General features: G+C 56.5%; 1 protein-coding gene across 3 annotated transcripts in view; it reads left to right on the forward strand.

Annotated features, from left to right (window-relative positions):
• Positions 1-533: 533 nt before the first annotated feature.
• Positions 534-27,209, forward strand: part of MBOAT2 (membrane bound O-acyltransferase domain containing 2) — a 58,054-nt gene continuing 31,378 nt past the window's right edge. The window contains exons 1-3 of one of the 3 annotated variants that reach the window (XM_059660591.1): positions 534-717; positions 22,006-22,151; positions 24,465-24,542. In XM_059660591.1, the coding sequence (XP_059516574.1) occupies positions 637-717; positions 22,006-22,151; positions 24,465-24,542 (305 nt within the window). In that variant the 5' untranslated portion in view covers positions 534-636. The remainder of the gene's footprint in view (positions 718-22,005; positions 22,152-24,464; positions 24,543-27,209) is intronic. The other 2 variants (XM_059660590.1, XM_059660592.1) reach the window with 2 other exon arrangements.

The following is a 27,209-nucleotide window of genomic DNA, read 5'->3' on the forward strand; positions in this document are numbered from 1 at the left end:
GACGGCGCCCCAGGCGGCCCCCAGCCCCCCGCAGGGCTGGTAGACGGCGCCCCAGGCTGCCCCCAGCCCCCCAGAGCTGGAAGAAGGCGGCCCGCACGTCGGCCCTTTGTCTGGCGGCCACCCGCTCCTTTGTCGGCCCCGTCCCTCCGGGAGAGGTGAGGGTGCGCGGACCTCCGGGGAGGAGACACGGGGTCGGGGTGGGGGGAGAGCCGCAGGCACCCCACCCTGACAGCGGCCCCGAGAGCCGCCCTCCCGCCCCCAGCTGGTCCGCCCCCAGCTGGTCCGCCCCCAGCCGGTCCGCCCCCTGCCCCTCGGCCCGGGCGGCGGGAGCGAGCGCGGCGGGCCGGCGCCCTGTGATTGGCCGCCGTTGTCGGGGCGCTGCGCCCCGATTGGGCCGCGGGGCTGTCTGGGGAGGGGGCGCGGCGGCGGCGGGGAGTCGGGGGCGGGGCGCGCGGGCGGCCGGGGACGCGGGCTCGGCGCGGGGGGAGGGCCCAGCCGGTCGCCGCCCCCGGCCCCGCCCCGCCCCGCCCCGACCGCGGGCGGCTAAGGGGCAGGCTCGCCGGCTGCATCCCCATCCTCGGCGTCGCCGGGCAGAGTGCGGGCGGCCGAGCGCGGCGGGCGCGGGGCCGGGCCGGCATGGCCACCACCAGCACCAGCACCACGGGCTCCACCCTCCTGCAGCCCCTCAGCGACGCCGTGCAGCTGCCCATCGACCAGGTACGGGGCCTGCTGGCCGCGCCCTCGCCGCCCCCTACGGGCCGGGACCCAGGGCGCCGGCTGGGGGTGGGGGCTGCCCTGCAGGGAGGGGGCGACTCGCCTGGGATTGTCCGCCGGCCGCCTGGCACCAGCCGCCCCTCCCCGGCGTGCCCACACAGCCCCCACCCGGCCCGTGCCCGTGCTGGGGCCGCCCGGGCCGGGGAGGGGGGGCGGGCACCGACGGGTGCGCGTGCCTGCTTGGCCCTGCGCCCTGCCCCAGCGGCACCCAGACCCGGGGCGTGCGAGCCCAGCGGCCGGCGATCCGGAGCCCTGAAGCCACTTCCAGGGCGAGTGGGCACGGGTGTAGACGGGGCAGAAAACTCGGGTGTCTGTGTCCAGTGCGTGGCACTCACTGCCCCACGGGGAAGCAGGATGGCTGTGCCCCGGTGGAGAGCGATGTGGACTGGGCGCGCCTGCCGTGGCGGTGACCAGGGGAGCAGGGGACAGTGTGCTTGGAGGGTGGCCCGTGTAGGAGAGAGGCAACCGCGTGGGGGAAGGCAGAGGTGGTGGAGGAGAGTCACAGCGAGTTCATCATCCCGGGTTTCTAGGTGAGAAAGTTGCAACCTTGTAGCTGGCAGGAGCCAGCCCCCATCCCTCTCTCCTGCCCCGGAGCAGGCCCGAGGGGAGGGTGGCGTGGAACTGCGACCCCTCCACCTGACATGAGAGGCCTGAGGGTCCGTGGGGTGGGCGCAGCAGCGGTCACTCCGGGAAGCAAGCGGGGAGGCCTTTTGTCCGAGTGACACTCGGGGAGGTGGCCGATTGGGACGGAGGATGAGTTGCGCTAGCCCCGAGCTCAAGGTAAGAAGCCGAAAATTCTGCTGAAAGTTATTTCAAATGGCCTCGCTCTCTAAGTGCTTGCGCTTTCCCGGGGAGCCTGGTCCACTGTCCTCTTGAGTGTGTGGTTGTCACGGATGTCATTGGGGGTCTCACAATCCAGGGTTCCTCTGTACCCGGCTCCGTTACACAGCCCCGGGATGGGGGCCGCTCCTGTGCCTGGCTTTATGCCTGGCCTGAGGCTTCTGCCCTCCTGTGTGTGTGTGTGTGTGTGTGTGTGTGTGTGTGTGTGTAATCCTCACCCGAGGATATCTCTCCATTGATTTTTAGGGAGAGGGGAAGAGAGAGGGAAAGACAGAGAGAAATATCGATGTGAGAGAAACGCATGGATTGGTTGCCTTCTGCACGAGCCCAGACCAGGGCCAGGGGCCAGGGAGGAGCCTGCAACTGAGGTATGTGCCCTTGACCGGAATCTAACCCGGGGCCCTTTGGTCTGCAGGCCGAGGCTCTATCCAGTGAGCCAAACTGGCTAGGGCTGTGTGTGTGTGTGTGTGTGTGTGTGTGTTTTAAAAAAATATACTCAGTGTGTCCGAGTATAAGACATTTCTACCTTATGCTCAAATCTGAATTCTTTACTTAAATTTCAGTCATATCTGAATTCTTGCATGTGAGCCGTAACTCTGGGTTCCTCGTGAACTGCCTGACCCTCACGCGTCCTGGACGGTTACAGTGTGTGTCGTGCCAGATTAAAGTGCCAGAAGTGAAAGTAACCTTGTGCTGTGACACAGTCACCGTCTCTGTTTGTTAACACACTGATCCGAACGTGAGGTTTCCCGTGGAGGAGTCCTGTGCTCTGAGCGGAGCCCAGCGGTGGCCTTTCCCTGCGCTCGGGACCGCGCCTGGCCTAAGTAGGTTGCTGCTGGTGTACCAGCAAGCGCAGGGCCGATACCAGGTCAAAGTTTTTTTTTTTTTTTTGCTGATGAGGCGCAAGGTTTATTTTAGGGAGAAAGGTATGTTCACATTCTCTCTGTCTGTCTCTCTCTCCCCATGACATGATGGAATTTTTCCTTACTGGGCTAACACCTTTAAATTTATATGAAGCTTATCTTTGAAAGGCGATTTAATATTAATGAGCACCTCTAACCATCTCAGCCACCCAGAGCGAGTTCCTTCGGCCCCGAGAGAGGCAGCGGGAGCCGGGGAGGCGGAAGGACTTAGAATCTGACTTTCCTTCATTATCTGGACAGTCTGCTGAGGGACCCCACCGGTGCACGCACCTATGCACCAGGCCTCTAGTATGCATATAAGACCTTTGGTTAATCTCTTCCCATCCTCCCCCCTCCCCTCTTCCCTCGGAGATTCATCAGTCTGCTCCATGTTTCCATGCCTGTGCGTTGAGCGTCTGCTCCCTGGTGGTCAGTGCGCGTCGTAGCTACCAGTCGAACGGTCGAGTTGTTGCTTAGGCTTTTATATATATAGATATAGATATATATAGATATTCCCTATGCTGCATTTTACATCCCCATGACTATTCTGTAGCTACCAAATGGGACTTCTAAATCCCTTCGCCCAGTCCCCCAAGTCCCTCCCCTCTGGCAGCCATCAGTCTGTTCTCTGTATCCATGAGTCTGTTTCTGTTTTGTTGGTTTATTTTTTTAGATTTCACATATAGGTGAAATCATATGGCATGTGTCTTTCTCGGACTGACTTATTTCACTCAGCATAATACTCTCTAGGTCCACCCATCCTGTTGCAAATGGTAAGATTTCGTTCTTTTTGTGGCCAAGTGGTATGCCATGGTGTACATGCACCACAGCTTTCACCCACTCACCTACTGATGGGCACGTGGGTTATTGTAAATAATGCTGCAATGAACAGCGGGGCACAGGTATTCTTCTTGAATTAGTGGAATTGCTGGGTCATAAGGCAGTTCCATTTTTAATTTTCTGAGGAGATTCATACTGTTTTACACAGTGGTTGCACCAGTCTGCATTCCCGCCAACAGTGCACGAGGGTTCTCTTTTCTCCACATCCTCATCAGCACTTGTTGTTGGTTGACTTACTGATGGTAGCCCTTCTGTGAGGTGGTATCTTGTTGTGGTTTTAATTTGCATTTCTCTGATGATTAGTGATGTTGAGTATCTTTTCATAAGTCTATTGGCCATCTGTATGTCCTCTTTGGAGAAGTGTGTATTTAGGTCCTCTGCCCATTAAAAAAAAATTTTTTTTAAAGCAAGTCTTAATAATCTTGAATTAATGTCAACAAAAGCCTTAACTTTTTATATAGTGATAATAAATCGTTTCCAGCACTGAAGAGCTGACTTTTTTTTTAAAAATAAAGCTCTTGGAATAACTAAAAACTCTTATTGTAAAATTGCAAAATTGCATCAATATATACTCATTTAGCCATTATTTTAAAATTGAGCAAAATAGAAAGTAACTTTTGTAATATGTAAATAATTGAGTCCACGTTAGAGAAAGCTTAAGAATTGGTTGTAATCAAATCGTGTGATTTAACAGGAAAAGGACTAAGTCAGGAAATGCGAAGTGTAAAAATATAACTTGTTAGTATGTGAATTTGGTATGAACTAATTAACAGTGTCTTGAAAATTTAGGAGGTTATAGAAGTAGTTGTTTGAGCCCTGGCCGGTTTGGCTCATCGGATAGAGCGTCGGCCTGCAGACTCAAGGGTCCCGGGTTCGATTCCGGTCAGCTGATTGATGTTTCTAACTCTCTATCCCTTTCCCCTCCTCTCTGTAAAAAATCAATAAAACATATTTAAAAAAAGAAAAGTAGTTGTTTGATCCCAGAGAAAGGACCATAGGGCCAGAAAAATAGTTTATCTTTTTTTACTAGCGTGTAGAATTTATGAAATGATAAAATTAATGGTACCCACGGAATACAGGGTGGGGCAAAAGGAGGTTAACAGTGGCGCATTTGTAAAAGAATGCAGTCATTAAGTCGCAATCATACAGGCGTAAGCTCTGTGTGTTGCCTGCTCACAACTGTCACCTTACTTACGCCCCACCCTGTGTCAGAGCAGATATGGGAGGGCGAGGAGGAAATGATGTTTAATAAGAAGGCCGGGCAAGGAGCAGGCGAAGAAAGATCTCGACTTAGACCCCTGCATGAGTAATCTTTCCTGGAACTCCAGGTGTCCTCGGGGCAGCCGCAGTACTGGTTCAGCCGGCCTTGAGTTTAAATAAAAAGCTGGTATCAAGGGAGGGTCTATGATGCTTTAAAATAGGACACGTCTAGCGCCGATGTTACTGCCTTGGGGCCTTCCGTTCCCCAGGGCTTCTTTCTAGGGCGGGCAGCGTGGAAGGGCTGGGCGGAGGGTGGCTTGGGCTAAGGGAGAGCCTGTCTGAGGCAAAGAAGGTGCTCTGAGGACACCTGACACCGGCCAACCTCCTCGCGTTCCTCATCAGTTGCTGATGTGGCGCATTTTCTACAGACCCCAGAGGGCGGGGCCCTAGGGAGCAGGATCAACCTAGATTTGATAGTGTTTGCACCACCTCAGCGTATTGCTTCTATTGCCCTGGATTGACCCGCGCCTCCGAGTTACTGAGCCTGCTCTCTAGCCCTCTCCTCTCCTCCTTCCCTCCCTCCCTCCCTCCCTCCCTCCCTCTCTCTTTCTTTCCTTTTTTCGGGGAAGGGGGCAGGGTTCTGAAACATGTGATTATTATTAGCCCTTTTCCTATTGCAAAACCAGCAATGCAGAGACACCCCAGGTGAGGACCACGCCGGAGATGGCAGGCTTTCTTCATTCGAGAACATGCTCTTGAGGCATCCGCAGGCTGACCCAGTGCGCTTGGGGGGGGGGGGCTGAAAACACGGGGTTATAGTAGGCAATATGACACCACACCGAGGGGCCAGGTTATGATGACCACCTGACGTTTGCAGGCAAATTAGCTATAATTTCGCCCTCAAGTTGCTAGAGGGCCAGACCATTATAAATTGGAAAGCGGGTTGTTGGCCACGACAGTAGCAGTGATTTTTTTCCCGAAGATATGGGTAAACAACGCGATTTAACGGCCTTTGAACGTGGGATATATATACTGACCTGTTATTTGTATATGTTGTGAAATGATGGCACACTCAGTCTGGTGAACACCCATGAAGTCGCATCTGTCAAGAAACATTGTTTCTTTCTCTTTTAACCATGTTGTTTCCTCGTTTCCCATGATGCTGTACTCACTGTGACATCAGAGTCCATTTCCCCAGTGACGTGACGTCCAGGATGACGTACCTGGCAGAGGGCCAGTTGGGGATGATGCTGGGCTGGGGGGCCCTGAACAGCCCGGTTGGGGGGCAGGGTCATGGTGTTAGGGATGACATGCTCTACTTTTTGGGTGGGAAGAGGGAGACTCGGGTATTCTGAAAGTTTCGGAGGAGGGAGAAGATGGGAGGGACAACCTGCTGTATGTTGCAAAGTCTGCAGAATCAGGCAGTAACTTTAATGGGTAACTCCTTACAGCTTACACATTTCTTCCGCTTGCATTATATCATCTCATTGAATCCTCACAGCACCTTCTGAAATCAGATAAAATTCAAGGCTTGAAGTACTTAGCTTCAAGGGGAAAAAATATATATATATATATTTGACCTTGAGAAAAAGGTCAATTTTAATTTATAGTCTTAACGTGTGGCAAATAGTTGCGGCAGAGCGTTGTTTTAGATCTGGGCTGCCCATGTATTTTCGAAGGAGAAGGTGGGGGATAGGACTTCCGAACACAGACCCGCTGGGTGTCATGGTTGGGACGGAATCGCGTGTGTATGTTAGAGACGCGCAGAGGCCTCTAAAAACCCCGTTTCCTTTTGGGTCGGTTTGCTGACTGACCTTTTCTGTATATTTTCACTGCATCCTATGTAGACAGCCCGTGAAATGACATGTTAGGGAGGAGATGGTTCAAACCATCAGCCTCTTGAATCCTCCTGCAGTTCTGTGCTCCAACAAACCCGTTTTATGGGTAAAGAAATGGGTAACGCTCTCAGGATTGAGCCTTTTCAGAGCAGGGCTCTTAGCTGCTGGGGTGCTCAGTGGATGGAGTGCCGCCCCCTGGACCGAGTCAGCCCCACGCCCAGGGTGATGGCTCAATCCCTGGTAGGGGCGTGCAGGAGGCAGCCCATTGATGCTTTTCTCTCATCGATGTTTCTATCTCTCTCTCCCTTCCTCTCTCTAAAAAGCAATAACAATATTTAAAAAACCCTTTATTTTAAAAAAAAGGAGCCGAGCCGGTGTGGCTCAGTCAGTATCTCAGCGTCAACCTATGAACCAGGAGGTTACGGTTGATTCCCAGGCAGGGCACATGCCGGGTTGCAGGCTCGATCCCCATTGGGGGGGCGTGCAGGAGGCAGCCCATCAGTGGTTCTCTCTCATCATTGATGTTTCTCTCTCTCTCCCTCTCCTTTCCTCTTTAAAATGCCCGAGCTTTAAGCATACTCCCTCCACTACCGCTGCCTCACCAGGTACCAGAAAGCCAGCCCCTGGTTGTTGGGGTTTCTCAGGGCTGGCTTTCAGGGAAGTCATCACAACCCGCACTCGGTTCCTGCCTGCAGTTGGGGTGACAGGTGGGGTGCCACAGCTGCAGAACTTGGCAAGATTTCCTTACAGTCGAACAAGCCACAAACAGGGCCCTGGGCACAGGGGTCATCTGGTGATTTGGGGAATGACAGGCTGAAGCCAGACATGGTGCTGTGATAAGTGTGTGCGTGCGTGCGTGCGGGAAGGGGGAGGGTAGGGACGGTGAGTGTGGGGAAAGGGAGAGCCAGAGCTGGGAGCGCTGACCGGCGTGGGTGCCCGCTCCCTTGCTGGTCACCATCCTGACCGCGCTCCCCGCCCGTGCCCAGCGCACCTGGCCTCTGACCTTCGCTGAACGCCTGCGAGGCGGCTGCTCTCTGGTTGGAATCTGTCTTCTGCTTAGTGTCTATGCACCCGCCAGGGTTCTGGCGGCAGGCGGGTTGAACTAGGTAACCAAGGAGACCTTAAGAACCACTTAGCACTAAGCTATGGCGGGTTAGGGAGTCAGCAAGGAATATAACCGTCTCTCAGGGCCAGCCCCCCTGGGCTGCAGGGGCGAGGAAAGGACCCCAAGCGGGGCTGTAGGGGCTGCCTGCCCGGGGGAGCAGGGGCCGCCAGAGAGGGACCACCAGGCAGCCTGCGGTGGACTTGAGGGAGGGAGATGGAGGGAGAGGAACACCCCCTCCCATCCTCCTACGGGGCCTCCGTCAGAGGGCACCTCCGTCAGAGGGCGGGTGGGTGCTATGGGCACCGTAATGGGGAGAGGGGGGGGGGGGCATTTAAATCCCGCGGAACATGACGACTGGTGTGCGTGTGACAGTGCTCCTCACATCTCTACCCGATGCTACAGAGACAGAGCCGTCGTCCGGCCCCTCGGTGCGGCCCTTCCCCTCTTCCTTCTCAGCCGCGCACGGTGAGAGCAGAGCTGATTCTCGTGTTTTCCCAGTTCTGGCTCCTTTCACAGCCGTGGCAGGCGGGGCTCGCGGGCAGCCTGACCCGGGCTGGCTTTGAGAGTGCGGGCTCATCAGTTCCAGTGTCTCTGAGAGGCGTGCTGCGGCCACCTGTTTCAGAAGTCACCTGGATTGTTGTTAAAAATAGGTGTTCTCACCCAGATGGTGCGGCTCAGGGGCGGAGCGCTGACCTGTGAACCAGGGGGTCAGGGTCTGATTCCCAGTCAGGGCACAGGCCCGGGTTGGGGGCTCGATCCAATATGGGGCGTGCAGGAGGCGGCCGATCCAGGATTCTCTCTCATTGCTGATGTTTCTGTCTTTCTCTCTCCCCCCTTCCCTTCCTCTCTGAAATCAATAAAAATATTTTTAAATAACACAAACAGATAAAAATATATGTTCTCCACCCAGACCTACTGAACAAGGGCCAGGAACCCACCCCCATCGGAGGTAGAGAACCTGGGCACCTGTGTAAAGACTCTCCCTATTGTTAAAGCGCTATAACCATCTCAGGCATTTCTGAAAGGTGTGCATTGAAGCAATTAACATGGAACCTCAATAACACACGCAGCCTAATGGTGCTCTTGACAAAGTAATCACAAGAGTTGGGGGAAATGGCGTTCCTGGGGCCCTCCAGGCGGCCGGCCCTGGGGGAGGACCCCCTCCTAGGGGGTCGAAGGCCACGCCTCCTTCCAGTCCTGTCCCCGTGACCCCAGTGACTGGTGCAACCTCGTGGGTGGAAAACGGCAGAAGTCTGAATGCGAGGCCTGCCCCGCAAGCGGCCTTTTCACAGATGCCACTCCCCGCCTAAGGTGAGGCCTCCAACCTCCAAGGTGTGGCTGCCAACCCCTTGTTGCTATGGAGACCTCCCACCCCCTGGCGCCGCCCCTCCCACCCACACCACCTCGGACAGATGGAGGGAAGGACGGATGGATGGACAGATGGATGGAAGGACAGACGGACAGAAGGACGAACGGAAGGGAGCCGAGGAAGGGAGGTGCTGCAGCCCAAGTCTGAGCTCAGTTCCCTCCACACATCGTCCTGCACGTCCCTCTCTGGGCCTTTGGCTGAGCCGCTCCCTCCACCTGGAATCCCCCACCCTTTTCCTGGGTCGTCCAGGATCCAGCTCAAGCCGTACCTCCCCCCCCCCCCCCGTACCTCCCTCCCCTCCGTACCTCCCTCCCCTCCATACCCCCTCCGTACCTCCCCCCGTACCTCCCCCCCCCGTACCCCCCCGCCCCTCCCGCCCCCCGTGACCCAGCTGGTTAGACCTGCCCCATCTTTGCCCGCTGCTCCGCTCGCTCTCCCCCTTCCAGCCTCTGTTGGTGCATCAGGTACACACGCACTTGGGGCGAGTGCAAGTGGGGGCTGGGGGGCAGCCTGCCGGGGGCGGCCTCTTACTTGCACCCCTGGGCACGTCTGTACCGCGGCCGGTCCTGCCGGGGACCCCCGGCTTCTCCTCGGCGGAGCCACGCCCAGCCTCACCTGCGCCCCTCTTTCTCGGGAAGGACCTCAGGGGCTGACTTTGGGGTCTTTCCACCGCCCCTTGTCAGATGTGAGTCCTTCCATCTCCAGGACACAGTGGTGAGCGCCCCCCGTCCTCTCCCTGCTCTGCGGCCCTGCCTGTGCTCTCAGCTTCTGCTGACCTCACATCTCCCTGCCGAGCCAGGAGCCTGGGAGAACAGGGCCTCCTCTCACTCAGCCCGTCCCTCAGGCTGAGGCCCCCCTTGTGGGAGTGTGTGTGGGGGGGGTTAGTGTGACAGAGCGTCTGCGGCCTCAGGTTCCCACCGCCACCTGTTAGCTGTGTAGTCTTCACCTTGACCTGTCTCCTGTAGACCTCCGTGTCCTGGTCTGTGAAATGGGGTGCCGGTGGGCCCTGCCTCATAGGGTGGTGGCCCCGGTTTCCTGGTCTGTGAAATGGGGTGCCGGTGGGCCCTGCCTCAGGGCTGTGGGCGGCATGAGCAAGGAGTGCAGGGCGAGGGCGGAGCCCTGTGAGAGCCCAGTCAGTCCTGGTGCTAACCGGGCCGTTTCCGGGGTGCGGAGGGCAGGGCACCGCGGGAGACGTAAGCCCGTCCCCGGGGTCTGGTCCGTGGGCGCATTCCCAGCTGCCCCTCGGCAGGTGTTTGGTGTCTGTGTGCTGGGTGGGCACTGGGCTCGCGGGGCAGAGGATGGGGCTGCCTGCCCCGTGCTCTCCAACTGGGTGCTGCCTGCCCCCTGCCCTCCGGCTGGACGCTGCCTGCCCCGTGCCCTCTGGCTGGGCGCTGCTGTGCCCGGGCCACTGCATGGCCCCCAGAGGCAGGCCCGCGCTGAGGCTGACGGAGGGCGGGCAGCAGGTCTCCTAGGGAAGCGACATGAGCCCGTAGCTGACGTCAGCCCTCCAGGAGCTGCTTCCGTGGCGCTGTGCGGAGCATGGAGGGTGCGGGGAAATGTGGCTGATGATCCAAAGGGAATGGAGGGCACTGAGGGCCCCGCATTCTCGCTGGGTGGTTGTTATGGGGGCTGATACAGGGCATTGGCATGAGGCTCTCTCGGCGCTGTTATCAGGACATTCGGAGAAGGAACTGTCTTTATCCGCAGAGAACAGGGCTGCTGGGCTCTGCCCTCTCCCCTCAGCGGGGCCTCCAAAGGGCTCCTTGGGGTTACACCCCATGTCCTCCATGGCCCTGCCCCCCGCCAGTCCAGGGAGGCCTGGCCTTGGCCGTCAGCAGGTGCCATCGGCGGATCCTCCGTGGGTGGCCAGTGTCTTGTGAGTGAGGAAGCCAGGGGACCCCCCCAGCCAAGCCAGGCAGATGGACCACACTTCACAGGCCCGGGCCTCCGGCCAGCTTGCCTTGCTCCTGTTTGGGCATCGCACAGCCATGAGACGTCCTTTCTGTTTAATATGTTACCCACAGAAGCCGCTTTCGTGTTTAAAGGTTTCCTGTGCCAAACCAGGTGTTTGTGCAAGGCCAGCGTCGCAGATAACGCGGCTTTAGGCATATTCCAGTCACTCAGTGCGTGCACAGTAAAACAGAGCGCTTTCGCCCGGCCGGCGTGGCTCAGTGGCTGAGTGTCGATCTATGAACCGGAAGGTCCCGTTCGATTCCTGGTCAGGGCACAGGCCTGGTTTTCGGGCTCCATCCCCAGTGTGGGGCGTAAAGGAGGCAGCCGACCAGTTTTTCCCTCTCATCATTGATGTTTCTGTCTCTCTCTCCCTGCCCCTTCCTCTCTGAAATCAATACAATTATATTTAAAAAAAAAATAGCCTCTGCATACACAGGCAAGCCACAAAGTCTGACTTCTTGCATTTTCTTCTGGAAACTGAGTTACAGGTCAGGCGAAAGCAGCCCAGTGGCGTTACCGTGTTCACGTGGCCGGGACGTGGACGGAGGGAGAGGCTCTGCCGTCTGCGAAGCCACCGGTTTCCAAAGCGCCGCCTCCAGGTTGCCCAGGAGACAGGGGTTGCGTTGAATGCATCTCAGTGAACAATAGTGCGTTTCAAAGATACATGCACAGACCTGCGGTGAAGTTCTAGAAATTAACTGCCTAGAAGGACAATGGCCCGAGACCTTTATGTATAAACTCTGGGAGTTTTGTTTAGTATTAGGTGTTTAGCTGAGCAGGTCATGCCAACATAATTCCACATGAAAATGTCCGGAGGGCTGCCCGGCTGGTGTGGCTCAGTGGTTGAGTGTCGACCTAGGAACCAGGAGGTCACGGTTTGATTCCCGGTCAGGGCACAGGCCTGGGTTGTGGGCTTGGTCCCCAGTGTGGGGCGTGCAGGAGGCAGCCGATCCATGATTTTCTCCCATTGATGTTTCTCCATCTCTCTCTCTCTCCCTCTCCCTTCCTCTCTCTCTGAAATCAATAAAAATATTTTAATAAAACAAGAAGAGAAATGGCCGGAGTGCCCCAGGCAGGGAGCGTGATTGAGAGCGAGCCAGTCTCTGAGCTGCAGACAGCGCGACCCTCTGCGAAGCCCCCACTCGCCTCTGCTCACGTCACCAAAGCTGATTTTCCAGGGAAGCTGGAGTTCTGGATTTGTTTTGGTGACAATACTTTTAAAAATTTTGGTTAAAAGTTTTTTCCTGTTTCTTTCCTTGAGTGTGAGCAGCACACCTGGGCCAGGTTCAGCTCATGGGCCATGAGGAGGTGGGCGCGGCTCCCTTGATGGTTGGTGGTGGCCAGTCCCGTCCGGAGCGCGCGTCGGAGGAACCCACAGACCAGGGCACGGTCCTCGCCGGGCGGAGAGGGCGCCGGGAGGCGTGGAGACCAGGCCGTCCTGTCGCTGAAGATGTGATTCTTGTATTTCATCACTTAGTAATTTCACGCTGACATTGGCCAACAGCATTTCAAATTAAATTTGATCTGACTAGTTTTTCCACTCGGAGAGGGTCACCTCTCGGAAGAGTCTGGAAAGTTAATAACCCCATTCACGTGGGAAGGCCGGCGTTTCGCCCTTCCCTCCTCCGTCCGTGCCTCCTGCGGGCCTCTGGGCGGGTGTTCGCGGGTCTGAGTCGGGATGGCTCTCCGATGGGGTGTGGTGTTTTAGAAAGCAAGTCTAGTTGGGAAGAAAGTGGTGAATGGCAAGGCCTGGATGGCCTCCTAAGCCCCTATCAGCTTTCTCGTTTGTGGAGAGTACATGTTGGCTGTGGGCCAGCAAGCTGTACCCTGTGATAACTGGCCAGGCTGTGGCGTTCACGGTTAATCTACACGTGCTCCCCTGTGAGTGTCAGCGCCTTCCTGACCCTGGGACCCGCACTGCTGCTCCCCTCACTGCCCTCCCCGCTACAGGCCAGGAGGGGACGTGACGGGTGTGAGCAGAGCGGAGGGGTGAGGGGGCAGGGCCGGGGCGCTACCCTCAGCTGGGACTGAGGAGCTTTGGCCATTGGTAAGGTTCAGGGGTCCTGACTCCAAGATTTTTTAAAAATATATGTTTTTATTCCTGTGGTTCTGGGCGATGTCCGTTCCGTCTTTTAGTTGTGTTTTTTGAAGTGGTTGTTCGAGGCAGCTAACTCCGGTGTTTACCTATGCCGCCATCTTGGTTTCTCCAAAAATATATGTTTTTATTGATTTCAGAGAGAAGGGGAGAGGGAGAGAGAGACAGAAACATCAGCGATGAGAGAGAATCAGGGATCGGCTGCCTCCTGCACGCCCCCTCCTGGGGATCGAGCCCGCAACCTGGGCCTGTGCCCTGACCAGGAATCGAACCCTGACCTCCTGGTTCATAGGTCGACGCTCAGCCACTGAGTCACACCGGCCGGCCGGGCCTGACTCTAAGATTTTGATCCTGGTCCCTGTCCATGTCCCGTATGGGACTAGTTATGTCTTCTCCTCTTGTTCTTGGAAAACATCTTCAAAGCCGCAGAAATGTTGGGAAACTGGCTTCCCAACACGGCGTCAGCCTTCCGCTGGGCTCGAGCGCCGCTCCTGCGAGCCAGCCGGAGTCGGGGAGGGTGTGTGTGGGCACTGCCGCCCCGCGTGCCTGTCAGAGGCTGTGGTGTGCACCGGGAGCGGGCGTTCTAAAGAGCCAGGCTCCTCGTCAAGGTCTCGGACATGCACGCCGACGGGCGGGTGTGCTGTTCCAACAGGTTTTGGGCGTAAGCTCAGGAGGTTTACCCAGAGGACTGGGAAGTGATTTGTGAAATAACTTCGTTAGGGACCTGCCGTTCGGTAGGAAACACTTGCAGGTGCTTCCTTGGGGTAGGGGAGGCGGGCGGCCGGGGGCCACTCCAGCAGAGAGGAGGCGATGGAGCAAGGCCGAGGCTGGCCTGGACGTGCTCTCCTTTCTGTGTGGCTTCTGTGGGAAGCAGGGACCCCTGGAAAGCAGCGAAGATGGTAAACGACGTTCCCCTAGTTCGTCGCTGACTCCCGATTCGGTGAGCGCATGGCATTGGGGTTTGGCTCCCGTAAAGTGAAGGGGGGGCCGTGGAGGCCGGGGCCCCGCCGGGTGGGTGTCGCGGGTTCGCGCCTCGACCCGCCGTCTGCCTGTTGAGCGACAGCAGGTGAGGTTCCATAAAGGAACCCCGTTTCTGTGCGTCCCTGTAACTTACATGGGGGGGGTGGCGCATGATCAGGGCCAGCACCCTCCCTGAAGCGGGGGGCCAAGGAGAGAGGCGGAGGTGGGCCAGGACAAACCTTGGACCCGTGGGCATCTTTCTGGGAACCATCGCGGGCTGGGAAGCTTCCGTCCGCAGTGGGTGTTGGTACTCGGGGAACGTTGTTCACAAAGGAAGTTGATGGCACTTTAGGTGTTGGTAGCGAAGGGAGAAGTGGACGCTGTGTGTGGGGCCTGCGGGCAGCCAGGGGCCTTACTCGGTCCTCAGATGCGAAGGGGAGGGAGAGCAGGCCTGGCCTGGAGCTCCTGGTCTCGGCCTGACGCTGTCAGCAGCCTGTGAATGAGGGCTGCAGAGAGCTGTGTCGGACCTGGATGGAGCTGCTGTCAGAGTCCCCGCCACGGGGCCTAATGGGAAGAGCTGAGCCCGGCCGGCGTGGCTCAGGGGTTGAGGGTCGACCTATGGGCCAGGAGGTCACGGTTTGATTCCCGGTCAGGGCACAGGCCTGGGTTGCAGGCTTGATCCCCAGTGTGGGGCGTGCAGGAGGCAGCCTGTCAATGATTCTCTCTCATCATTAACACTAGACAGACTGAAACTTAGTATATACCTATATTGCCCAAAAGCAGTCAAAATGACTGCATCGTGAAAGAATAATATTGGAGCACTCTTCACTTATGTTCCTTAGCTTTTCCAATAACTCACTTCTATTCGACATTTCTTTCATGAATTTAGGGCGCAAAAGAAATAAAATAAACAACTTATTAGAACAAGTATCACTGCATAAAGATTCGAATAACAAGTACTAGTTTAGCTTATTGAGCAACTGCAACTTATCAAGTATTGACAATTTATCATGTACTTGTATGTTATCATGTGACGGTAATCGAAAAAAAATGAAAGCTGTTATTTCAATACAGAGCCGAACTGTTATTACTCAATTCAATAATAAGAGTCATTTGATTATTTAAAATTTCCCAAGCAGTCAAAATGACTGCTTTTGGGCAATATAGGTATAACACATATATATATACCAGAAATGGAGGGGGAGGTAACTATAATTATTAATAAACGCATTTATATGTTGTACAAAAAGTCACAAAATTCTAAGACATTGTGTCCTTATATACATAATTGTTTTTCTAATTGAAATTAAAAAGCAGTCAAAATGACTTCCTTGGGCAATCTAGTGTTAATGTTTCTATCTCTCTCTCCCTTCCTCTCTGAAATCAGAAAAAATATATATTTTAAAAAGATGACAGTCTATTTTCCTCCCGTCCCAGTGTTGATGTAAATGGTCCAGATTTCCGGGTAGCCCTGCTCCTCGGCCTGCGGAGACCTGTGTTCCTCCCAGCACAGTGCTAAGCTCAGTAGGGCCCTTCCCGCCAGTGGGGCTGAGGCTGCCGGCGCGAGGGCTGGGCCGGCCCGAAGCCTGAGGTGGCGTGCGAGCTCCCGCGGCCAGTCTCCGCTGCGGGGGGTCCGTGTGGGGCCGGATAGTCCACAGCGTGCCTGGCTCTCAGGTGACGTCCCTGCTGGGGTCCCCGTGGTTGGCAGGAGGCGTCACCCGCGTAGCACTTCAGCTCACACTCCTTTCCCGGAGCCTTGGCCCATGGCCGCCCTCGCAGCAAGGAGGTGGTGGGGTGGCGAGCTCACGCCCCCATCTGGGGCCGCGCCAGCTCCAGGTCTGTGGCGGGGAGGGGGTGGGGGGGCAGGGCCGCCCGCAGGGCCTGGATCATCAGGGAGAAGCAGCGGGGACTCGGGCCTGGGCCGGCGGGCCGGGAGGTAACTGTGCCTGTGACTCGGAGCCGCTGGTAAAGCAGGTGCAGGCCCCGGGCCAGGCGAGGGCCCATCAGAGGTCAGAGGGCAGCTGGGCGGGGCTGATGCTGGCGCTGATGGCACAGCTTCCCACGGAGGTCCTGGTGGGGAGATGGCGGCTCCAGGACCCAGTGTGGGCGCCGGCCGGGGCCCCGCCACTGAGCGTCGCTTCCGGGCTGTGTGGGCCGGAGAGCCTGGCTCCGTCTGCACCCCAGTGCCAGGCGTTCTGCTCTGGGAGCCCGGTGGGGGGTCGTGTGGCTTCTGCTTATGTCTTCAATATTTTTATTATGAACTAGAGGCCCGGTGCATAAAACCTGTGCACCAACTGGTCGTTCCGGAAGGTCATTCCACCGTCCGGTCTAATTAGCATATTAGCTCTTTTTATTATATAGGACGTGTGCCTCACCGTGTTATTATCATGGGTGAGGTCAGGGTGCTGCTCCTTGTGACACCGAGACGCAGAGCTAATTAAAGACGCGTAGAATTCCCAAGCAGAGCCTTTTCATGAAAAAGGTCATTTTTTATGACTTACCTGGAACTCAATAAAAGTCAAATACAGTTCTTAAAGGTTAAGAATTCTTAAAGGTTAAGTTAGCAATAAACCACTTTACAAGTAATAGAATTATAAAATAATCTAATCTCTTTTTGACCTTAAAAATATTGGTGAACAGTTGGCTCCAAGGCTCTAACGTTCTTCCTAAAGTTGTCATATGAACGAACCCCGTTCTCAGTGCTCATCGTAGCTCGTCTCTTTTCCTACCTAGAGTTTTCATGCTCGTGAATTTTAGTCTCATTTTACTCTTGCAATAACAACCACGTGTTTATATTTTGCCTGATAATTATATAAAGCATTTGAGGTGATTTCACTCTGAGTTATATGTAGAATGTGTTTCTATGGATACTTGGAAGTTAACAGTCACATAGGAACAATAGTTATGAATGAAGGCATGGTTGTATTATTGGTGTTATTGTGCTCATCAGAAATGGTAGATCAGCTCTCTCATGTGATCCCTGGCCCCCACGCGTCCCCGGGTGTTAGAAACAGTGGGGAACAGGTGTTCGGCTCTCTGTCTGTTCACAGGCCAAGACCTAAAACCCAAAGCAGGATAGCGGCTTAGGACTGAACAACAGGGCGCATGCAGCCAAACTCCAGTCCGCCTGCACCTTGGAAAGGGGTGACATGAGGGGCTCCCTGAGCATGTTTTACTCTTATTTTTCACCCTCAAAACGCCAGTGTACTGCGTAACGCTGAGAAGAGCAGTAACCGTGAGAAACTCATCCGCCTAAATAAGAGCGCGCGTGTGGACGAAGCGCAGGAGCTGCGAGGGCTTCCCACGCGGAGGCGAGCGCTCGGGGGAGGCTGGAGCTGTGAGATGCGGCAAGTGCGTGTGTGAGGTCCCCCACGGGCCTGCGTCCCGGAGCCACACGTTCCGAGTCTGAGTCCTCTTTTTTCTGGGGTGTGTGTGTGTGTGTGTGTGTGTGTAGCATGTGTGGTGTGAGTGTGGTGTGAGTGGGGTGTGTGTGTGTGGTTATACGTGTGTGTGTGTGTGGTGTGTGTGTATGTGGTGTGTGTATAGTGTCTGTGTGTGTGTGTGTGTGTGGTGTGTTTGGAGTCTGCGTGTGTGTGGTGTGTGTAGCATGTGTGGTGTGAGTGGGGTGTGTGTGTGGTGTGTGTGTATGTGGTGTGTGTATAGTGTCTGTGTGTGTGTGTGGTGTGTTTGGAGTCTGTGTGCGTGTGTGTGGTGTGTGTACATGTGTGGGGTGTCTGTGTGTGAGTGTGTGTGTTAATTAGGCTCACACTGAATGCAAAATTCTTGTAACCTTTTGCCTTTACCTTTGGAGACTCATTTCCAATTCTATTACGTTGCTTCCAAAACCTACTCAATGGCCCGCCATTGGGACGTATGGTTGTTTAATTATTCCTTAGTCGTGGGAAATGTTTTGCTACCATGATTTCCCAATGAATTTTCCCACATGTACCTTTGGCACATATACCTGCTGATTTCCTTAGGAGAAGAGGTTTCTTGAGTCAAACAATATATGAAATCACTGGGCTTTTAAAAATATTTTTTTATTGATTTCAGAGAGAGGAAGGGAGAGAGAAACAGCAGTGATGAGAGAGAACCACCAATGGGCTGCCTCCTGCACGCCCCACACTGAGGATCGAGCCCACAACCCGGGCCTGTGCCCCGAGCGGGAGTCAAACTGTGGCCCCCTGGTTCATAGATGGACACTGAACTGGAAATCACTGGCTTCTGAACAACTGTTAGAGCTTTTAGCTGTGGCGACGTCACCAGCAGTGCACGGCGATTTGACAGTCACCTCAGAGCTGGTGTAAACATTTGGCGACGTGGGACGTGCAGCTGGCCTTCCGGCTGAGGCTTCCTCCAGACCCGGGCGTGGAAACTGGTCAGCGTTTCCATGGAGCCACCGTATCCCCGCCGCATGGAGCCTGCTCCTCGGCACAGCCCACGTGACTGGGTCTCCGCCCGCCTCCTGGGATGGACTCACCACATGTCCCTGTGCAGTGTGACGGCGACACCTGTGATTCCCATCACAGAACTCCTTTTCTCATGCTCATGCTTCATAGGAAAGTTTCGTCAGGCCATAGGAAGGAGAGGTTACACGTCAATTCAGGGGAACTGTGCTGACCTGAAAGATAAAAAAAACAGAGTGTGAGTTTGCAAGTATCGCACAGCACATATTTGCATTGAACCAGGAACAGGTGCTAAGGAATTTAACAAACAAAATCGATCAAAACCTGTGTTCCCATGAAATGCGCATTCTAGTAATGATTTTTGGAGATTTGTTGTAGGATAGTTTACAGGGTGCAGCCTACTTTTAGGGAGGCATAAAATACAGTCGTGATTTTTTTTTCGGGAGCGGCGTCTGGGACCTTTACGAATTCTGTAGGAAGTGAGAAATTAAATGCCCCCATTGGCTCATCTGGGCCGTGTGCTAAGTACTTGATGGTTAGTGTTTCAGAGGCCAAGGGCTCTCACGGCCCAGTGAGTCACTAAAAATTAATGCGTTTCATATCGACATGATCTTTGGCGAAGAGCGGACTATTTCGGTGGGAGGCAGTGAATTTCAAAAGCAAATCACCATGTTTGTAAGTGGATATTGTATTAAACTGAAATCTGATGATAACGGGGCAGCCCCGGAGAAATGCGTTTTTTGCATAACTTGAAGCCCCATGAAATTAACAGGAGGATCGAAATAGACCTTTGTGGGGGTTTTTTGTTAAGGGCAGGTGCCTTTTCCCCAGTATCACATATGGGGCCCCTGGATATGTATGCTCCCGAGTTAATTAGGACAGGAACACTGTGCTTACTCGGGCTAATGCTTCTGATAGTCATAGTAGAAACGGATGAATGAATGAATGAATGGAATTTTGGCAGCAGTTTCAGTAAGTACACAGATCTGTGAGATTATTTTAGATTCTGCCCCTCCCTTCCTGCCTCCCCAGGTAACCTGGGTCTGCTTTTTGTCGGCAGAGACGAGCTTGCATGGCCAGCAGTTCACAGGGAGAGAGCTGTGTGGTCGGTGCCCGTCTCTTTTCCGAAGCCTTCCTCACAGCGTGGGTACTTTGAGAGCCCTCCGTGTCGTGTGCCGCCCAGTCGTCCGTCCCTTTGTGCTGCTCGCTCCGCCCTGGCGCGTGGCTGGAGGGTTTGTTTATTTCTCTTTCTTTCCCTCTGCAGGCCTTCTGCTTCCCTGTTGTAACCACGGGAGAGACAGATGTTGAGTCTCACACACACACACACACACACGCACACGCACACGCACACGCACGCGCACGCACACGCACGTGAACAGCCTCAAGGTCCAAATCCTGTCGATAAAATGGGGCTCTATTCCTTGTTCCCATGTTTATCCCCCTTTATCCTGTTTAGGGATGAGCTCGCTGCCCGTCATGTGTCGAGTGTGTTAGCCGCACGTGGAGATGGGAAGCAGGCCAGCCTCCGTCGTGCTCAGAGGGACAGCCGGGGAGGGACAGCCGGGGAGGGACAGCCGGGGAGGGACAGCCATGCTCAGAGGGACAGCCATGCTCAGAGGGACAGATGGGGAGGGACAGCCGGGGAGGGACAGCCGGGGAGGGACAGCCGTGGAGGGACAGCCATGCTCAGAGGGACAGATGGGGAGGGACAGCCGGGGAGGGACAGCCATGCTCAGAGGGACAGCCATGCTCAGAGGGACAGCCGGGGAGGGACAGCCATGCTCAGAGGGACAGCTGGGGAGGGACAGCCGGGGAGGGACAGCCGTGGAGGGACAGCCATGCTCAGAGGGACAGCCATGCTCAGAGGGACAGCTGGGGAGGGACAGCCGGGGAGGGACAGATGGGGAGGGACAGCCGGCCGCGGCTCCCAGCAGCGCCCTCTCCCGGGGGTGGCAGTGTGTTGGCTGAGGTCTCGGTAAGTCGGGTGGCAGCGTCGGCAGTGACATCTTTGGGGACGTCTGTCCTGCAGCGCGAGGAATGGCTCACATGTCCCGCTGCACATGGCGGGCTGGGAGACAGGAGCACGGCCAAGTGAGACTTTCAGTGATGAGAGAGGAGGGAGAGAGGGGGGGGGGGGGAGGATGTTATCTGCGACATTCACCCCTTATGCTTTTCCTTTGTGATGTCCTTTTTTGGAAAAAAAAAAATATATATATATATATATGTATATATCTTTACTGATTTCAGAGAGGAAGGGAGAGGGGGAGAGAGAGAAACATCAGTGATGAGAGAGAAGCACGGATCGGTGGCCTCCTGCACGCCCCCCACTGGGGATCGGGCCTGCAACCCGGGCAGGAGCCCTGAGCAGGAATCGAACCTGACGGGCCGGGCTGTGATGCTCTGACCTCCGTCTGTGTAGCCCGCGAGGAGACACGTTAGGGATGGAGTCGAAGCTGCTTGTGTGCGTGTTTGCTGTTCTCAGCGGACTCTGAGCCACCGGCTGGCCCGGGACTCGGCGCTGCCTCGTTTCCTGGGCTTTGCCGTAAGATGCTCTGTAAGATGCTCCGTAAGATGCTCTGTAAGATGCTGTGTAGGCTTTGCTGACAGAGATAAGGCGGGAGTTAGTGAGCCCGCAGCTGGGAGCGGTGAGTCACGAAGATCAGGGGCACTTGCTGCTGAAGCAAAACGCCCGCTGGGCCCTCGGGGCGGGCACAGGGCCCGTGCCTGCTGGGAGGCCGTGCCGGCCTCGCGTGTTCCTGGGACCCGTGGCCCTCAGGCACGGGCAGCTGTGTCCCTCGTGGAGGGAAGCCACGCAGGCCTGTCCCGGGCAGCTGTGTCCCTCGCGGGTCCGTGGCAGCTCCCACCCGCAGACACCGCCACTTGCTCCAATCGCGGCTCCTGAGACGGCTGTGTCTGGCTGTGATGTGCTGTGAGCAAGTTCCTCACGCCAGACGGAGGCTTTCTTTCAGTTGTAGATTTTTAGCCATATTTTCCTTAAACTAGTATGAGAACATAGGAGAGAAACGAGTCTTCAGATACCACGGAAGCGTAGTATTCTTCGTAGCCTTTCGCTTAATACTTTCCTAGGGAGGAGGAAGTGTTGCGGGAGAGGGAGGACACGGGCACGCACGCGTGTCCTCACTGCGAGTGCGGGACGCCGTGGCCGCGGCGCGTTAGGAGGAAGGAAGGTCACCCCGGCGGGCGCACCGCTGCGGGCTCCCTCCCCTGTCATCCCCCCTCCCTTCTCCTGAGCCCTGACCCCCAGGGCTGGGACGCGGTGCCTGCGGTTCCCCAGTGGCGGCTGGGACCAGCGGCGTCCCCTCGACTCCTTGCCAGGGGCGGGTGCAAACCCCAAGTGAAGAGGATGTGCCCCCAGACCCTCGGGGATCTGGACCAGAGCTGGACCCCGGGGGTTTGGGGGGAACTGAGAGCTCTTGCTTCTCCCAGTTACAGGGTCAGGGTCCCCCTCCCCCCGAGGCTGCCCGGGTTCTGTGCCTGAGCCCGGCTCCTCCAGGTTCCTTCGCGGCCCTCCCGGCCTTCACCCCGCGCCCCTGTCCCTGCCGCGTGGGCCGCAGCTCTCCTCCCGGGATGGCCCTGAGCGGTGTGTCTGTGGTGAAACGGGAGACCTCACGTCACGTGGTGCGTTTGCCCCAAGCACGGAAAGAAGCCGTCGGGGAGGAGTCCCTCCGTGTCGCTCACGTGACCTGTGCTTTCTCTTCACAGGTCAACTTCGTCGTGTGCCAGCTCTTTGCCTTGCTCGCAGCCGTTTGGTTTCGAACGTACCTTCATTCAAGCAAAACTAGCTCTTTCATAAGACATGTCGTGGCTACTCTCTTGGGCCTTTATCTTGCAGTTTTTTGCTTTGGATGGTAAGTATGTTGATCCTCTGTAAACGGAGACGCTGATGTCCTGTAGAAAGATACACTCTCGGAGGTTTTGGGCTTATATTTACTGATAACGTTTTATAGTTTTGTTGGCTGTTTTTAAAAAAATATTATTTTTGATTCCAGAGAGGAGGGGAGGGGGAGAGAGAGATAGAAGCATCAATGATGAGAGAGAATCATTGATCGGCTGCCTCCTGCACACCCCACACTGGGGATCGAGCCCGAAACCCGGGCCTGCGCCCTGACCGGGGATTGAACCTGCAGCCTTTTGGTGCACAGGGTGACGGGGCAGCCAGCCGAGCCACCCCGGCCAGGACTAACGTTTTGTAGTTTTTATTGTCAATGAGTGGAGAGTGGGCCCTGTCTCTGCAGTTGGGCTGAGGGCGATGACTGTTAATAATTATGAGAAAGGACAGGTGAGGCATGGAGACGTGTATTCCCTCCCGCGTCGTCCCTTTCACCTGCCTGACAGGCCTGTGCACCATGACAGGCACGTCATCTAAAGTGGTTGTTATTGCCGAGCAAGTGGAGTGTGAGGGCCTGGAGGCGCCCTTGGCGGGGCTGCCTTCCCGTCCTTTAGATCCCGTCCTCGGTGGAAAGAGGGTTTCTGTGTGGTTTTGGCGGGAAGACGTTGATGGTGCCAAGCTCTTCCTTGTGATGCTTCATACACGCGTGTGTTCCCTCGGGGCCAGGAGGTTTCCCTGGGAGATGCCACCGGCCTGTTTGCTCAGGTGATGGCGGGGACCGAGAGGCCGGGAGAGAGGCTGTGGGGGAGGTGTCTTGGGGTGTCCTTGCGGGTCCCTGTCTCAGCGAGCGGGTGCGGCCGTGCGGGTCCCCCGCTCAGGGGTCAGCTGCCCGGCTGGCTCTCGCTGCGTTAAAGTCGGTGAGTGTAACCGACCGTCTCACGGCTTCTGTCGGCCTCCACCTTCTCCCCCAAACGCATCGTTTGCGACTTGCTTTCAACTGCGAACCCACGGACTCTCAGTATTTGTGAGCATCGCGGACGCAGGGCAGGGCGGGGGGAGCTCAAACGCCGAAGTCACAGACCCGCTCCCCCCGGGCCCGGGCCGGCAGCTGAGCGGCTTTGGGCGTGTGGCTCTGCCTCTGAGCGTCACTTTCCTGGTCTGTAAAATGGAACCCGTGACGGCCGCGGGGCCTGCAGGAGCCGCACCACAGAGAGGACCGTGTGGCTCAGCAGCACGCAGGCTCGCTGTGGGCACGGGCAGTTCCCTGGGCCGAGGCCGCGTCTGCCATCGCCCGTCACTGCCATCTCCCAGTTGCTGGTCTAGACTGGAAAGTTCGATGTTTATCCAGCCTCTTTTTTTAAAAAATATATTTTATTGATTTTTTTACAGAGAGGAAGGGAGAGGGATAGAGAGTTAGAAACAACGATGAGAGAGAATCATGGATCAGCTGCCTCCTGCCACTGATGGAGCCCACAGCCTGGGCAGGTGCTCTGACCGGGAATCGAACCGTGACCTCCTGGTTCGTAGGTCAGTGGGCACACGGCACAGTAGCGAAGGCTCACACAACCAGAGGCTGGCTCCCCAAGTGATGCCAACCAGACCCCCTGGGCCACGATGCCAGGGCCTCAGGCCCCCGCCGGGATCCGGGAAACAGCCCTGCTTGAGAAATGAAACTCCGCTTCCGCCCCTGCCCCATAGTCCTCAGTCCCGAGGAGCGTCCCCCAGAGAAACGGGGAAGGGAGAGATGGCCCAGAGTCCTGACACTTTCCGTTGAAGAGTGTCTCCGGGAGCTCTCCTCTCCAGGAGTCAGGCCCCGAGGGCATCGTGCGGTCCTCTCCGTTTCACTTCAAGTCTGAGAGGGAACGGCCAGCGCTGGCGGCACTCGGAGGGGGACTCACTAGAAAAGTGTGGCCGCCATGTTTCCTAGCTTCTGTTTCAGTGTGTGCTCACATGTGTCCTTCTGCTTCCTTCTGGCCCAGTGGTTATAATAGCACCCGGACCTTTTGTGTCCGTGTGTGTGTGTGTGTGTGTGTGTGTCCTGCTGTGGAACCTGCTTATTTATACTATTTCTATGGAAAAATGTTCGAAAATCATCATGATGAGAGAGAATCACTGATCGGCTGCCTCCTGCACGCCCCACACTGGATCGAGCCTGCAACCGGGCCTGTGCCCTGACCTGGAATCCAGCCCTGACCTCCTGGTTCCTAGGTCGACGCTCAACCCCTGAGCCACGCCGGCCGGGCTGAACTTAGCACCTTTAGGCCCAGATTGTTTGAACTTGATGTCTGTGAGTGGTGCCGTCCCTGCCTAACCGTGCTCTCCCTTTTTGTAGGTATGCCTTACATTTCCTCGTACAAAGTGGAGTTTCCTACTGCATCATGATCATAATAGGAATGGAGCACATGCACAAGTAAGTGTTCGCTTTGCACACACTCACACACTCACACACACACACACACACACACACACACGTGTTTCACGCTAACACAGCTGGATCAGATAGAATCTTACTGCACTAAAATGCCCCTACACTGTGATGGCTTTTTCAAGAACTGTCATAAGATCATCGGTGTGCATCCATCCCGTGTGCCTGTGCCTGGGCTCTCAGCCTCACCCTGTTGGCGCTGGGGGCGTGGGGCAGCGGGTAATTCATTGGTATGTGGCTTCCCTGGCTCTGTGGGAGGTGCAGCTGCTGCCCTGGCCCCGCCCACTACATGCCAGGAGCTCCTCCCACAGGCTGTGCCGGCCATGAATGTTTCCAGATAGTTCCCAGGGCCCGTTGGGGCGCAGAGCTGCCTCTGGTTAGAACCCCTGGCTTAATGCGGGGCCTGGGTTCCAGGCAGCATCCTGAGAGGCAGACGGGGGAGGAATGGCGGCCTCCCCCTCTCGCTCTGACATCGCGCTGGGATCCGCGCTGCCTCCCGGGTCCTCTGTGCGGCGTGTTTGTGTTCAGATCGCTCGTGGGAAAATGGCTGGTGATTCGTCTTTCTTACCTGAGATGCCCTCCCTGTGCCCAGAGACCACGAGGCCTGGGGAGCCGCAGCCAGAGGCCCGTTTGGGGCGCTGTCAGGGGCGGGAATGGGACCGTCTTGCAGGGCTCTCTGTGGCTCCGCCCAGAGACTGGAGCCTGCTTGCTTCTGGTCCTGAGTTTGCCCAGCCCAGTCCCCGGTGCTGGGCCTGCCTTCCCCGCCGTGTCCCCGGCACCTTTCCCGGCACCTTTCCCGGGCGACGTCTCCCTGTCCTGCCAGTTTCCTTGGCCTGGATGCTGGGTGCCCGCTCGCAGGATGCGTGCCTCCAGGGCTGGAGTCAGCTCTGCTGCAGAAGGGGGGAGGGTGGCGGCCCGGGGCACCGTGTCCAGCGGGAGGGACCACAGGCAAGACGCTCAGGGCGGCCTTCCTGGAGGACACGGAGCGGATGTGACACCGGCTCCAGCCGAGGAGGGGAGAGTGCAGGAGGGCTTCCCTGGGGGCGGGGGCAGGCATTGAGGCAGGAGGAGCGGCTAGAGGGTGGGGGGCTGGGCATTGAGGCAGGGGGAGCATGGGGGTGCGGCTCGCTCAGCCCAGGCTGCTGGCAAGTGGGGGTGCAGTGCCTGCCTGGCAACGTCAAGGGCATGTGGACTGAAGAATGAGTCAGGGGCACAGCCTGTTTTTCTCCCCGCACCCTCCAACCAGCCCTTCACCTTGTTCTCCAAGAACATAATATTCTCCTCTTCCGGGAATATTGTCTCCTCCCGCCTCAGGCGCTGCCCACCCCGCTCCATCTTCCTGGAGCACTCTCTTCCCTCCTCCTCCCTCCTCTCATTCATTGTCCTCCCTTCTCCCTCTTCCTCCCTCCTCCCTCCTCCTCCCTCCTCTCTCCTCCTCCCTCCTCCTCCCTCCTCCCTCCTCCCTTCCTCCCCCTCCTCCTCCCTCCTCGCTCCTCCCTTCCTCCCCCTCCTCCTCCCTCCTCGCTCCTCCCTTCCTCCCCCTCCTCCTCCCTCCTCCCTCCTCCCTTCCTCCCCCTCCTCCTCCCTCCTCGCTCCTCCCTCCTTCCCCCTCCTCCTCCCTCCTCCCTCCTCCCTCCTTCCCCCTCCTCCTCCCTCCTCCCTCCTCCCTACTTCTTCCCTCCTCCCTCCTCCTTCCTCCCTACTCCTCCCTCCTCCCTACCTCCTCTCTTCTCCCTCCTTCCCCCTCCTCCCTCCTCCCTCCTCCCTCCTCCCTCCTCCCTCCTCCCTCCTCCCTCCTCCCTCCCTCCTTCTCCCTTCTCCCTCCTCCCTCCTCCGACCCTGCAGATTCCAGGTCACCTTACCCCTCCAGGAGCTTGTCTGGGTGCCCTGACCTGGGACGGGTTATGCGTCACGCGCTCTCATGGAGTTGTACCCCCTTTGGAGACTCTTCTCGATTTTAAATGCTGAATGTATCGAGGGTTATTGAGTAACGTGTCCTGCCTTCCCACTCGGCGGGCTCTGTGGCCACCGCCTGACCACGCCTGCTTTTGTTTCCTGAGTGGGGCGCAGGTCCCAGGAGACTGTGTTCTCAATGCATGTCTATCGAATGAATGAATGGATGTACGAATGAACAAATGGATGAATGAGTGAGTGAGTGAATGAATGAATGAAGGAGTGGAATGGATGAATGAGAGAAGGAATGGATGAATGAGTGAGTGAATGAATGAATGGATGAGTGAATGAATGGATGAATGAGAGAATGAATGAATAAATGAGTGAATGGATGGATGAATGAGTGGATAAATGGATGAATGAGTGGATGAATGGATGAGTGATAGCATGACTCCTGCAGAACAGCAGCCCTTTCTCTGGCCTCCGAGACCTGCCTTCAGGCCGCCCCCTGCTTCCTCCTTTAGGACGCCTGGGCAGGCACCCCCACTGGGAAGCAGGAAGGCTTTGCCCGGAGAGGTGGCCAGGGCCGGCTCCTGTGGTACCTGCTGGGCTGTGGACGCTTCTGTGGACAGACATGGGCACTAAGCACCCTCGTGTGAGTGCTTCGTCTCTAACTTTTCTGTGGGAAACTTGTCTTGAGTTCTGAAGGTGTCAGACTGGAACACGGCGCCAGGAACGCCAGTGCTCAGCTGTGAGCGG

The sequence above is a fragment of the Myotis daubentonii genome, chromosome 12 (assembly GCF_963259705.1).
Source record: "Myotis daubentonii chromosome 12, mMyoDau2.1, whole genome shotgun sequence".
Taxonomy (NCBI): Eukaryota; Metazoa; Chordata; class Mammalia; order Chiroptera; family Vespertilionidae; genus Myotis; species Myotis daubentonii.